General features: G+C 45.9%; 1 protein-coding gene across 1 annotated transcript in view; it reads left to right on the top strand.

Annotated features, from left to right (window-relative positions):
• The first annotated feature begins 85 nt into the window (after positions 1-85).
• LOC124256540 (GPN-loop GTPase 1-like) overlaps positions 86-15,194 on the top strand; it is a 29,659-nt gene continuing 14,550 nt past the window's right edge. Inside the window, 6 exon segments of the mRNA XM_046690529.1 lie at positions 86-265; positions 3,932-4,025; positions 4,635-4,674; positions 6,080-6,146; positions 6,718-6,755; positions 7,250-7,328. Of these exon segments, the coding sequence (XP_046546485.1) occupies positions 92-265; positions 3,932-4,025; positions 4,635-4,674; positions 6,080-6,146; positions 6,718-6,755; positions 7,250-7,328 (492 nt within the window). The 5' untranslated portion in view covers positions 86-91.

Below are 15,194 nucleotides of genomic sequence, written 5' to 3'. Positions count from 1 at the left end.
AATATATGATACCTATTATCTACATATCTTACCAGTTTCATATCATACGAAACCCCAGTGTATACATTATAGCTTTGCCTAAAACATCAACATGGCCGAAGCTGCGCCATGCGTTATTTCTGGTGAATGCAAAGAACAAGATGTGTTGAGTTCTGACGAGATCTCAAGTGACAGGATGTCAGGGAAGAAAAATGCAGACAGTCAAAAGCCAATATGTGTAATTGTCCTTGGTATGGCTGGCTCCGGAAAGAGCACGTTTGTCCAGGTAAATCCGTCGCTGCGCGGCGTTAGTTACAAAAATCTTAACAGTTTCGGCACTTAGAATGGGGAGAAGTGAACTTAATCTGGTGTTATCATACTTTAATTAGAGTCGGTTAGAACTTAGAGAACTCGCATTGCCAACTTGAAGCTAAGCCAGATCAAAGAGTCAACACCCTCCTACAGGGCCACTGGAGCTATGATACGTCTCCTCGCATTAGTGATCTTTTATCAATATTTAAAGTCATTAAGCAGTTGATCAAATTTATACCTTTCTAATATGAACATAGGCAATGACAGGTGCGATTATCGGAAACTCGGCCCCTGATATTTGAACCAAACCGGCCCCGAGAAGTATATATTTCTACATTGACATATGAATTGAAGTTCCTTTAACATAAATGACGAAAACACATTTCTCATATGTCTTTACATGTAATATCGATTTTTGAAAATATATTAGCGAATATTAGCGTCGATGAGAGGCAAGTGAACATACAAGTGCTGCTGATCACGGAGATCCCGTGGTAGAGGACATTTTATGTAATTTTGTTAAGAATCTAAAAGATCAGTTGCAAAACAATACTAAAGTAAAACGGGTTCAGGCTAAAACGGAACCACAGCAAAACGGCACCTGGCGAAAACGGCACCATTTGGACATAACGGAACATCGACTTGGCGAAAACGGCTACAAATCTTATGGCGAAAACGGCACCAACTAAAATCTTATGGGGAAAACTAGTTTGTTATAAGATAATCGGATTGCAGATAGTAAATACATCTACTATTATGTCGGAACTATCAAAATTTAAGAACAAGGACGTATTTTTTATATTCAAAGATACGATGTGAAAACTACTTTATACTGTAACGGCGCATTGAATAACTCAACTATTAGTGATATTCTGAACTCATTACGTTCATTTCTAAAAGTAACAGCTTACAGTAATTATCAAATCTACGTATATATTCAATGTAAGGCAAGTTTTATATATTTGATTTTCTGCGGCTGCTCATTTCGTTGCTAGGCATATCCAACACTATACCGAACATATTTATTATTCAATCATTTATCTGTTATTTTGTCACAGTATTTTTATTTTGTTGTCAAATTATTTCAATTATGTATCCAGCTATTGGAACAATGTAATGGAGTTGCGTCTGTATAAGCCACTAGGCTTGTTCGCCTATCCAGGTTTCTTTGACGAAATAAAAATGTGCTTAAACCAAATATATCTTCTGTGTCGACATTGATTGGAAATGGGCATCCCATAGCCGATAATCGGATTGCAGAATGTGTAGATAGTAAATACATCTACTGTGCCGACAGTGATTGGAAAGGGCATCCCAATTTAGCGTGAAAACATCGCAACCTTTGATGTTTTAAGTACATTTACTCAACTGAAATCGCCCAGTGTCAAACTCGGTGTCAAAATGAAATTGTATTTAAAATGCACAAATGTACCCATTGTTTACCGTCGCCGAAATACCTTAGTTGTGCGTGCGACGTTAAATAAAGCAAATAACAACAACCCATTGTTTGTTAGTTTTTTGGTTTTATGGGGATTTTTTTTCTTTTTTGGGTATACATAACATAATAATTTTTCTGAATATCCATAACATATATTATGCAAGCTTAATGATGTTTCATTTTTCATATTTTACCATTTTTATTAGACATTTCCTGAAATTGTGTCACTGCCGTTACGAAATTTGTAACATCATTTTTAAAAGAAAAAATCCAAAGATAATGTTTATTTCATGTACATATATATGTACATATATTAAAATATCTAGTTTTACAATATAACATGGAGTTTTGAAATTGAATATTTATTGCTTATGAAAAAGACAAAAAAATTCAAATGCCACATCTGTGACATCAGCCACTTGAGTTGTGACACATGAACACTGAGTAAAATTGGGTGGTGTAAAGTAAATATAAAAATATAGTTTCCCTAATTTTGTTACTGTAAAGTGTAGAAAAATATTGTGATAAGTTAGTTACCATAATTTTTTTGGTTTGATTTTGACTTAAGTTTGTCGGATACAAACATCTGACATAAATATGCACGGATTTTGAGAATGACTCATATGTTGATATAATCTTGCTAATGTTATAATGAAATGAAATAAAACATGAGTCAACATCATACTTTGTTTTATATATGGTGCCGTTTTAGCCCAGAAATCAGTAGCCGTTTTCGCCAATATGGTGCCGTTTTTGCCACACAAATTTGGTGCCGTTCTGCTGTGGTGCCGTTTTAGCTATAACCCAAGTAAAACGTGTACTTACATTTCGTTGTATCCACAGAATTGACACATTAATATAATACAAGAATAGCACATAAATCCAATATAATGAATTCACGTTTCACCTTTGTTATGCCCAAGTTTCCAGTAACGAAAAATAATGTCGTCCTTCATCTTTTCGCATGTTTCCATGTGTGGAACATTTGTCAAGATTTTCAACACACATTAACCGCCTTTCACAGAGTGAATTCTGCTAACATTATGAAAACGGGGGCCGGTTTGGGTTAAATATCCAGGGGCAGGTTTGGGTTAAATATCCAGGGGCCGGTTCGGTTTGGGGCCGGTTCGGTTTGGTGTATTATCCAAACAATGAATAGTTCTATAAGAACTAGATATATTTCCCTAAATTATTTTAGTATCGCTTGCTGAATTCTTGTGCCTCCTCGATCCCTAGGCTATCGTTAGTTTTGTCAGGGTAGGTTATGCACAATCCTTTGCCCTTGGATCTTTGATAAAAAATGTTTGTGAACATATTCTATAATGTCTCCCAGTAACTACCTTCTTTGCAATAACTCAAAGCTTGATATAAATTGTAGATCTTACCTCATATTACATATGATTAATTAGTTAAGCAAGGTAACCATGGTAACTAACCCAAGCTCCACCTCACAACTAACCCAGTACATCCAAAATACTGCTTGATGATCAATTATAGCTCAGCCTTAGGGTCGGAAAAGGGTACTTCTAAACCTAAGGTTCATGATCATAAAGGGGATCTTAGATTAAGAGTTTAGTTGGGGGTAACCTACCGTAACGTGACTAACCCGAAGAATTGACAAAGCGCGGGAAATAAGTAAAGTTAGAACTATAGCTTATGTCAGTTTGAATGATTGTAACTGTAAGCTGGACCTGGAAATATGTATGTTTACCCTTGATTGCATCAACAAATGCATTAGGTAAAGTTAATCCTGTATCTGTTTGAGTTCAGCAGTTGTACACAATAAAATAAACTAGCATTGAAACTGATTACTAGTAACCTGAAACTGCTCTACAGTCAACAGAAAAAAATATAAATCAGTCAATACAAAATATACACTGTTTCAATAGAGGGCAAAGACATGATTAGAAATGTTGACTCAATCTCATGTTCAGTTATTTCTGTCAACTGTGGAAAAAAATGCGCTTTTAATGCCCGTGCTCTAAGTGCCATGCACAAAATCTGATTCCCCACATGGGTACAATGTGTGAAGCCCATTTCTCGTGTCCCTCATTGTGATATTGCTGAAATATTGCTAAAGGTGACATAAAACCAAACTCACTCACTCAGTGCTCAAAATGTTACAGGGTTAAATTCTTGAATCACCTGACTGGTGCCATGCAAAATCCTCCTCATGATGATCATCCGCCCTTTCACTTCCAGAGATTAACTGCACATCTTCATGCCAAGCAGACACCGCCTTACACAATCAACCTTGATCCTGCCATAAGAGAAGTGAGCTTCCCAGCCAACATAGGTAGGTAACTGTACTATTCACACTTTGCTAAGGATCAAATCATAGATTCAACAGAAAACTATTATGTGGGGTCAAATTGGATTTAAATATCTAAGCTTATTGTAAGCATGGATCCTAGGTTTCACTTTCAGTGTGTCATTTCAGCTTGTGGATCCCATACCTGCTATTGACAGATGTTGTGTACTTGTCAATGACTCGTTCCATGGTTCACAAAATGGTTGATTAGTGCCATGAAAACCATATTTTTATGGTTACTCATTTATCAAGTGCACAAGGTTAGATTAAAGTGACTGTTTGCCTAAAAATTGGTTACCATATTATTATTTATCCAGTTTTAAATGGATACAATATCAAATTATGAAAAATTTAAGTAAAGTTGTGAATTTTTGTGATCCTTAGCAAAGTGTGAGTTCTACTAATGATATTAGTGATGTCTGATATTATTTTGATAAATCATATTGATAAAATTAACTCATTTATTTAAAAGCATTTGGTCTTTATTATGTGACTGGTGTAAACTGTGTGGTATACTCATTGCTTAGTCTTGATTTATGTTCCAGTGATGATATGTTTCAAACAAATAGTTATACATTACTGTTGTTTTTGCAGATATCCGTGACACTGTGAACTACAAGGAGGTGATGAAACAGTATCCTTTGGCATGTTTTGTCTTGATAGTTGCTGATACATGATAACTAGTTAATGTAGGAATTATACATGTAAACAGAGCTTTAAAGACATGTATTTGTGCATCAAACAGGACATCCTCCTAATGCAAGGGAGCTAACTCACTATAAATGTTTCAGTCCTTGCCAAACTGGTTTGGAATTTTGAGAAGGAATTGTAAAACCACCAGTGTCAGGTGTGGATTATTTTCTGTTAACCAATCAATTTCCATTTCTCTTATATCACTCAAATAAGGGTTGGGTGGGGTTGTGTGCGAGCTGGCTAAGGAGCCAGGCTAGTGATCCAGCGAGCATGAGGTGCCGGGATTGAGTCGACCTGTGACTGGGAGTGAAAACCTTGGAGTCAACTTTGTGTGCAGACTCTTTCAGTGTTGTCCCAAGTGTACAGTACACAACCCTGTGCACTTAAAAGAACCCACGAATCTGTTGGTATTTGACCAGATGGTGGCCACATGAATGCGTGCTAACACCTAAACCGTAAACTTGGACAAAGTACTGTGACTATGTGTCCCAGTCCACCAAGCTGTGAATGGGTACCTCATAAGGATGGGAAAGTCGCGATAACCCGGTGTGCCTTGTGGCAGCAAGAGTTGTATACTCCCCAGGGAGTTGAGATTGATAATAAGATGTGCCATTGAGATTGACATCCAATGATCAAGGGAAAAAATTACCAGCGCCTTGAGCATGCACTAGTGCATTGATATGTGCGCTATATAAATATCCAATGATGAAATTTACTTCAAGCAAAATGGTGACTCACAGTCAAGACAATCTGATCAAGTTAATCAAAGAAAAGTTTCACATTCTCAGTTTCAGACACCCAGTGCACATGGATTTTAGCACAACACTGAAGCATGTTGATCAAGTATATGAAAATATTTAGAAAATATTTCTTAAGGCCCAGTTTTAAAGGTACAACAGCTTAAGTCTCAACTGAAGTCTGACAAACTGTGGCCTTGTTGTTTGTGAACACGATGTCAATTGTTATATGTTTTTCATTTGACTAAGCATAGACTCCATCGCCCAGCCAAAATGTGTCTCCAAATCTCAAAAATAGGTAGGCCATGGTGGAAACTGGACTTTCAAAGCCAGCTAACTCCTTACCTTAGCAAATACTAAATAGGAAGGCTAGTGATCAAACTATGTTAGGTATGATAAGGAATCCTGTTGTTCTGAAGGCATGGAGAATGGTAAGGGGAGGGAGGATAAGGATTCTTCTTGGAGAGTTTAAGGTGTCATGTTTTAAAGTTGTGACAAACTTTGAAAATTTGAAAAGAAAATTATCTGACATGTTGAAATAGCTTGAAATATTTATGTGGATCCGTTTGTTGTTGTTAGTAAGAATTATCTCCCTTAACAGTTTCCTATATACTCACTTGGTCCAAATGGCGGCATTGTGACATCACTGAATCTGTTTGCAACAAGATTTGATCAGGTTTGTGTTGTGTAAGCTGTAGGGAACTAAAGGAAAACCCATTGTTCTCCAGCTGTAAAAACATTCCAGCATGTTCATGATGTAATTTTTAAAAGAAACATGGTAATCAATCTGTGATGATGATGATAGTGATGATGATCGTGACGATGATGATGATAGTGATGATGATAGTGATGATGATGATGATAGTGATGATGATAGTGATAGTGATGATGATAGTGATAGTGATGATGATAGTGATGATGATAGTGATGTCAGATGATGATGACAGTGATGATGATGATAGTGATAGTGATGATGATGATGATGATGATGATGATGATGATGATGATAGTGATGATGATGAAAGTGATGATGATATCAGATGATGATGATGATGATGATGATGATGATCACCAAAATTTGTTAACCAGGTTGTTTGTCTTTGATGTTCTCATTCATAATTATTTTCTTTTCGCAGAAACATTCTTGAACTATAATTATATTGACTGGGTGATTATTTTTTTTCTGAGAGTTAGCTCTGTCAAGTTCACATGGTAAATTTCTTTGTTAAATATGTTGATTCTTTTAGGTCATGGGCTTTATTGAGAAGAGGTCTGCAGAATGTCGGTAAGCACAGAGCATGAATATTTTTGTTATGGTATGTTAAAAGCTTGCACGATCAACAAGGACAAAGAGCTCAGAGTGTTGACTACTTAGGTCATATGTACACAGACAGCTCCCAGTGATGCTGGAATACCAAATTGGGACATAGCGATGGGGTAGCCTAGTGGTTAAAGCATTGACTCGTAATGCTGAAGATCCCGGTTTGATTCCCTACATATGTACAATGTGTGAAGCCCATTCCTGGTCGTGATATTGCTGTAATACTGCTCAAAGCAGCATAAAACTAAACACACTCACTGGGACATAAGGTTTTGTTACTGGAGGTATTTGGTTGATTGTTCTGGGTGCATCTGAAATAGAGATTCTGTTGAGGGATGCTGTGGAGTAATCTGTGTCTACATTTACTCGTAACTAGACACATAGACGAGTAATAATGGAGGGCATTCTAAATGCCAACTTTGCAGGAGACATTGTGTACATAGTGTGATGTGTTTCAGGCATGTGATCATCGACACTCCTGGGCAGATAGAAGTGTTCACCTGGTCAGCTTCTGGCAGTATCATCACAGAGGCCCTGGTGAGTGAGTTAACCTGGACACTGCTAGTGCTGGAGCTGGCACTCTTTGTCAAAGTGTTATACAGAACTAGTGTTTATGATTCTATGATTTTGTTCCGTGGGTTGGAGGGGCAGTCTTTTGGTTAAATCATTCGCTATTGATACTGAAGTCCCATGCATGCTGTGTGCGAAATTTGGGTCCTGTGGTCGCTGGCTAGTAAAAATTCATCAGGACCACTAAATTAGTTTGCAGTGGTCCTGGTGGCCAGTGATTCTTTTTTATATATTCCTCCTTGGGGTACTTATAAGCATTTAAATGTCCATTTAAATTCCCTACGACAGTTGTAACAATATTTGAATAAAATATTTACAAAACAAAAACTACGTTTTGTCTTGTGAGACCACCCTTACAGGGCCTTCCGGCCCCCTACAGCCAAGAGCAGGTAACTCTAGACCGTAACCTCGTACCTCACTTTCCATGCTGTCGTTGTACCGACAAGACGTGGGTCCATACCAGAAGGTTTTTCCTTGCGACTAAGAGAGTTATGAGTGTTTCAGAAACTGCAACTGTATGTATGGTTCTCTTTTTTCCCTGCATGGGCGAATTGGAGGTTTTTTCTGAATTTTTTCATTCATAATTTCTCGTTGTAACTTGGTACCTGTCAGCGTCGGCTCGCTAGTGCGTGTCAAGATGGCGGACAGGTCCCTTCGCTAGCCTTCCTGTTCATTGGTTTCCCATGTGGTTTTCAATGTTACAGGTGGTTTTAGTGGTTTTTATTTGTATCTTTGTAACGTGTAGGGTATGTCTACTGCTCGCATTTTCTATATTACGCTAAAAAAGCGTGAATTGTTAGTTATGCTGCAGTGTGTACTAGGTTGTCAACTGCATGCCACGTTGTCGCGATTAGTTGTGTCGCCCATGCCTCTTTTTACATGTATTTGTATGTGGGTATAGGGTAGATTGCTGCACAGGTTTTTACTTGTTGCAGTTTAAACCCTGTACTTCGTGCCTTGCTGCAATTCCCCGCATGGGATACCCACGAGGTTCGCTTACGCTGTTTAGTGCAGAAGGAACATGAGGAAGAGGGGTGCGGCATGTGCCATGTTCTCGCCCCAAACCATTCGGCGAGGCGGATAGACACGCTGTTTTACAGCAACCTGCTTCGGTGGGGTGATCTCTGGGCACAGGATCCCCGTCCCAAGCTCCCCCATAGTAAAAAGGGGTCCACGGGGCCGCTTCCCACGCCGAGCCGGCTCCCAAGAAAGCTAAAAGCGCGACCAAGCGGCTTCGCCTTCACGCACTCATGCCCCTTCTGCATCTCCTACTGCTTCCGTCTCTGTACCCCACCCCCTCTTGATTCAGCACCTGTAAAAGTGTTCCTGTTGATTCGCTAACCGCTTTTTTCCAGGAGCAGATGTCGCCAGTCAAGTCCCTGATTGATACGGGCGTTAAGCGAGGGTTCCGTAAGGAGCTCAGCGCCCGGGTCGCCGGGGCGGGCTGACATCTGGGGGTTATTCGCGGCCCGAAGCCGGCTCGGAGAACGCCTCCCGGGCGGCTTAATCCTGGCTTCGCCCTGGTGATGGCATGCCCTCGGCGCCTGGTGGCGATCTGGCTTTATGCTGGTCTGTCACAGGTGCCTGGTGCCGGCGATACAGGTTTGCCCCTGTCATTGCCTGGTGTCCCGACTGGCGGTCGCCATAGGCGCCCGACCAGTTCGGGATACCTCGGTGCCTGGCAGCCAGTCTGGGTTGCCGGGAAGCCTGTTGCGCAGGTTCCTCTCGGCGACTTCGGCGACCTGGCGCTGGTTCCTCCCGCAGGGCGATGTTTTTCCCCTGGCTCCTCTTGACCTTATGAGTTTTTCTGGTCCTGCCTCTGGCGTCTCCTCGGCGTTCTCTCAGGAGTCTGAGATTATGGCGGCCGAGGATTCTGCCGAGGTCGATATGGAGGAGGAGGAAGGGACGGTGGAATCGGAGGCGGGAGTGCCGTACTCCTTTGCCTCGTCACTGGCAGGTTCGGGATAAGATCGCCGGTCCTGCCGCGAGGTGGCTGTTCCCGCCCCGGCACCCGACCCAGCGAGTTTTGGCTCCCGGGGGAGGCGTTCGCACCTAACCGGGTCGCAGAGGCACGCCTACGCATTCTCCCATCACTGGTCAGTGAGGTGGTGAATCCGCTCCTGGCTGGTACTCGCTCGCGTTTTGATTTGCCTGACGTCGGCAGGCGGTACCAGTTAGGTGAGGAGACGCTCTTCGAACCACCAGTGGTGGACGAGTGCGTCTTTGCCTCAGTCACGTTAGGAGGGTCGTCTTCGTCCTCCCTGGCCTCGGCCAGGCAGGGCAGGCGCCTCCCCCCTTTTCCGGCTAGTACGTCACTGCCGCTGAAGTCTGCCTACCGGTCATTCGAAGAATGTTACCGGTGCGCGGCCCAGCAACTTAAAGTAGCCATCCATTCAGCCTACCTGTCTGCGTTGCAGGGACAGCTGGTGGCCCACAGGGCTTGCGGTGCCGATTCATCGGAGTCGGTGCTCGCTCGGCAGTTAACGGATCGATACACTGCATCTGGCTCGACAGCATTCGGTGCTGTGCCAGCCAGATGATGGGTGCCGCCATGGGCTTGCGCCGCCTGTGGCTGTCTGTGGCGCTGGTATTCGCCGGCCACACAGCAAGCTCTACTGTCATTGCCCTATACCATGGGATCTTCCCTATTCCCTGGGGCCTTGCAGGTGGTAAGGGAGGCCGCGGAGGCTGTCTCTACCTTTAAGGACTCAAAGCCTTTGTTGGAGCAGCCCTCCGCTCCACGCCATCCGTCCTCCCCGCTAGTGCGTCCGCTTACCCTTCTGCCTCGGCGAAGGATGTTGTTAAGTGGGCTGCCCCTTTGCAGTCCAAGCGGAGCAGGCGCACGAGAGGCAGGGGCAAGCCTGCTCCAGCGCAGCAGTCTTTTCGGGGCAAGGGGAAGCCAGCCCCGGCTTCCCACTGATTCATTCCCCAGAGCCCTTGTTGCCCCCCACTCACGCAAGCGGAGACTTGCCGACGGTGGGGGTGCACTGCCTCTTGCCACACGTCCCTGTCGGCGGCCGGCTGTCCCTATTCCTCCGGGAGTGGGAGGCAGCCACCTCAAATCCCTGGGTCCTGCATGCCACAGCCCTCCGTGCCGGGGTTCGGCACGCCTGTGCGACAAAGCGGATGTCCTCCGTGCCGAGGTTCAGTCTTTACTGACCAAGGCGGCCATCGAGGTGGTTCCTGTGAGTCAGCGAGAAGAGGGGTTTTATTCCACCTACTTCCTTGTGACCAAAAAGGATGGAGGGTTCAGACCCATTCTGAATCTCAGAGGGCTGAACAAATTACTGGAGGTGCCGTCTTTCAGGATGGAGACACTCAGGTCAGTGATCTCCTCCGTCGAGACAGGGGATTGGCTTACGTCAATCGATCTCAAAGACGCATACCTCCATGTTCCAATGCACCCAATTCAAGAAGTACCTCCGGTTCTCCTTCGGCGGGGCGTGCTACCAGTTTCGCGTGCTCTCCCTTCGGCATCTCCACGGCGCAAGGGTGTTCACCAAACTTATGCTAATCCCAGCTCAGTTAGCCAGGTCTCAGGGCAGGTGTTGTCACCCGTACCTGGACGATTGGCTTCTACGGGCCTTAGGGCCTCAGTTAAGCAGAGCCTCCACACTGTGCGTGCTGGATACTCTGGTGTCACTGGGCTGGATTATCAATCTCAAGAAATCAGACCTCGTTCCGACGCAGGATCTGATATTCTTGGGAGCCAGGTTCAACACGGCGCTTAGGGATTGTTTCCCTTGCTCCGACCGCATCGCCAAAGTCCGAAGGACTGTGTTACAGTTCCTCCAGTCCCGCGTTCGTCGGCCCGAACATGGCTTTCGGTTTACACGGCAACATGGCGGCGACAGTGGGCGTGGTTTGGCGTCTTGGCGCTTGAGGATGCGCACCAATTCAGCAAGCATTAGCTCAGCTGTGGTCCCACTCGCAGGGCTACGAGATTATGCTCATAACGCCAGAGTGGTTAATCCCTCACTTGCGATGGGTGGGCGGACGCCGGGAATTTGTCCAGGGGATCCCCTCGACACCCGACACCCTCCCTCTCAGTTCAGACGGACGCCCCCTCACAGGTTGGGGTGGTCCTGGGCTGAGCACTCAGCCTCCGCCTCTGGTCGGAGCGGAGGTCAGCCTACACATCAATGTGTTAGAACTGAGAGCAGTCCGCCAAGGTGTTCGAGTGCTTCCGGGTGTTGGTGCAGGGCCGCGTGTGGTTCGATCTAGAAATGGACAATCAAACAGCCATGTCTTACATTCTCAAGCAAGGCGGCACAGTGTCTCCGTCGCTCCTTCAGGAGGCGTGGCAGTTTCTACTGTGGTGCGATCAGTTCAACATTCGGGTTTTGCCTGTTTATCTCCCGGGGGTAGACAACGTCCGTGCAGATGCTCTCTCACGCGCGTGATACTAGCCCCACACGAGTGGATGCTCGACCGGGGAGATATTCGGGATTATCTCCCTAGTTGTTCGGTCGTTCCAGGTGGATCTGTTTGCGTCTGGGGTGACGAACCAGATTCCTGTGTTTTGCTCCCGATTCGGATCCGGGTGCGTTAGCCAACGGCTTTCAGCTAGATTGGACGGACAGGGTACTGTATGCGTTCCCCGATACCACTGATTTCCAGGGTCCTGTCGCAGCTGACCGCGACAACCAGCTCGGCTACTTGTGCTTCTGGCACCCCTTTGGTCGGCACAAAGCTGGTTTCGGTAATTCTCAGGTTTCTGGCTCAGCCTCCTGTTCTATTACCTTTTCGACCGGACCTCCTATCCCAGAACGGGCATACCCGAATCCCAGGATTCAGTGGGTGGCTTGGCAGCTATCAGGGATCGCCTCCATGCGAAGCGAATTCCTGCACCAGTTGCAGACACAATTCTGGCTTCGCGGAGGGATTCGACAAACGTTCAATATGAGGATAGATGGGCCTGTTATTCGCGCTGGTGTGTCAACAGGGGGATTCTTGATCCCTTTTCTACAGATTTAGTCTGTGTGTTAGAATTCCTCCAGTCTCGGTTGGAAGCCGGTCTAGCGGCTTCCACCGTTCGGGGATATTCTGCCGTATACGGCTATTTCTGCGTTTCATATTGCTGTTGACGGTGCTCTCTTGGGGCAGCACCCTCTTGTACAGCGCTTTTTAGCAGGTGTGGACAGAATCCGTCCGGTTGTCCGACAGATTAGTCCCCCGTGGGACTTGTCAATCGTTCTTGATTGGCTGTCCGGTCCACTGTTTCACAATCTGTCGGCTCTTTCCCCTCCAGCTGTTGGCGTGGAAGACGGCGCTTCTTGTGGCGGTGACTTCTGGCAGGCGGGTTGGCGATATTCACGCAATGTCGGCCGATCCCGCTTACTGTTTTTCACAAAGACAGAGTTAGCATTAGATCTGCCTGAGACTTACCGTCCTAAGAAGGATAGTCCCTTCCATGTGACGGCGCTTCCTATTGAGCTCCCAGCTTTCACTCAGCCTTCCTGTCCGGTACCTCTCTACGTGTGCTCCGTCTTAGATGTCCGTAAAGACACTTCAGGCTTATATCAAGCGAACAAGGGTACCCGTAGGGGTAACCAATTGTTTTGTTGTTATGGCGGGGTTCAGGCTGGTCTTCCGGCGACCAAGCAGACCATTTCTCGGTGGCTTGTCTCTGCCATACATATGAGTTATACTCAAACAGGGCGTATCCCGCCTGTTGGGTTGAAAGCTCATTCGGTTAGGGCAGTAGCTACATCGACAGCTTACGCTGCAGCCCTGCCCATTGAGGAGATCTGCTCGCTGCTATTTGGAGCCGTCCGAGTACGCTCATCCGTCATTACCAACTTGACAGACTCTCCAGTGAGCGTGCTTTCGGTTCGGTCAGTCAGTTCTCTCCAGTGGGCATGGTTCCACCTCTCTAGCCGATTGAGCTTTGAGGTTTTTATTGTGTGAACCATTATCTGCCAATTTTAACACTGGTGTTGGGTTTTACAAATCTTGTTACATTTTTCCCTTGGTGATGGGTTTTATGTGGTGATGGTTTTATTCCCATGTCTCTTGCTTTCTACCCAGAAGCTCTAGACTAAACTGCCCTTGGAAACTTTGCTGTTCATATTCCGGCATTTCGTTTCTGGGTTTATTATGGGACCCTTATCTTCACTTCCTCGGTAGATTACGGAAGGAGGGAGGGTGTGTCTCGTTCGCTGCATTAGCGAGGGTTAAGTTGGACAAATTTGCATCGTTTAACCCTGACCCTGGCTCATGCCCCGCCTGATTGGCTTTGGTGGACACGTGACCGGGTAAGTGTGCCTTTTCTGCTATAATTAGCTTGGGAAATTCCACTTCTTGTCGGGGTGTTTAAGCAGACAGAATGCCGCTCCTGAGATCCGTCTTTAGGAGTCTGTCTTATGCTTATAAGTACCCCAAGGAGGAATATATAAAAAAGAATCAAACTAACCTGTAGAGGTTTAAGATTCTTTGAATATATTCCTCCTTGGGGTACGCCCGCCCACCTCCCCGCATTCTGTCTGACTTCGTTCAGCATGGAAAGTGAGGTACGAGGTTACGGTCTAGAGTTACCTGCTCTTGGCTGTAGGGGGCCGGAAGGCCCTGTAAGGGTGGTCTCACAAGACAAAACGTAGTTTTTGTTTTGTAAATATTTTATTCAAATATTGTTACAACTGCCAAGGGTGTTCACCAAACTTATGCTAATCCCAGCTCAGTTAGCCAGGTCTCAGGGCAGGTGTTGTCACCCGTACCTGGACGATTGGCTTCTACGGGCCTTAGGGCCTCAGTTAAGCAGAGCCTCCACACTGTGCGTGCTGGATACTCTGGTGTCACTGGGCTGGATTATCAATCTCAAGAAATCAGACCTCGTTCCGACGCAGGATCTGATATTCTTGGGAGCCAGGTTCAACACGGCGCTAGGGATTGTTTCCCTTGCTCCGGACCGCATCGTCAAAGTCCGAAGGACTGTGTTACAGTTCCTCCAGTCCCCGTTCGTCCGGCCCGAACATGGCTTCGGTTTGCATGGCAACATGGCGGCGACAGTGGGCGATGGTTTGGCGTCTTGGCGTTTGAGGATCGCGACCAATTCAGCAAGCATTAGCTCAGCTGTGGTCCCCTTTCGCCAGGGCTAATGAGATTATGCTCCATAACGCCAGAGTGGTTAATCCTCACTTGCGATGGTGGGCCGGGCGTCGGGAATTTGTCCAGGGGGATCCCCTCGACACCCGACACCCTCCCTCTCAGTTCAGGCGGGCGCTCCCTCACAGGTTGGGGTCCTGGCGAGCACTCAGCCTCGACCGCCTCTGGTCGGAGCGGGAGGTCAGCCTACACATCAATGTGTTAGAACTGAGAGCAGTCCGCAAGGTGTTCGAGTGCTTCCGGTGTTGGTGCAGGGCCGTGTGGTTCGATCTAGAAATGGACAATCAAACAGCCATGTCTTACATTCTCAAGCAAAGGCGGCACAGTGTCTCCGCCTCCTTCAGGGGCGTGGCAGTTTCTACTGTGGTGCGATCAGTTCAACATTCGGGTTTTGCCTGTTTATCTCCCGGGGTGAACAACGTCCGTGCAGATGCTCTCTCGGGCGTATACTAGCCCCATACAGTGGATGCTTTCGACGGAGATATTCGGGATTATCTCCTAGTTGTTGGTCGTTCCAGGTGGATCTGTTTCGTGCTGGGGTGGCGAACCAGATTCCTGTGTTTTGCTCCTCGTTCGGATCGAGATGCGTTAATAACGGCGCCTTTCAGCTAGATTGGACGGACAGGGTACTGTGGGCGTTCCCCGATACCACTGATTTCCAGGGGTCCTGTCGCTGACCGCGACAACCAGCTCGGCTACTTGTGCTTCTGGCACCCTTTGGTCGGCACA

This window comes from Haliotis rubra, unplaced genomic scaffold (genome assembly GCF_003918875.1).
Source record: "Haliotis rubra isolate DU_JTF1 unplaced genomic scaffold, ASM391887v1 Scf1163, whole genome shotgun sequence".
NCBI lineage: Eukaryota > Metazoa > Mollusca > Gastropoda > Lepetellida > Haliotidae > Haliotis > Haliotis rubra.
The sequence above is the reverse complement of the archived record's forward strand: the minus strand, read 5'-3'. Positions and strand labels throughout refer to the sequence as shown.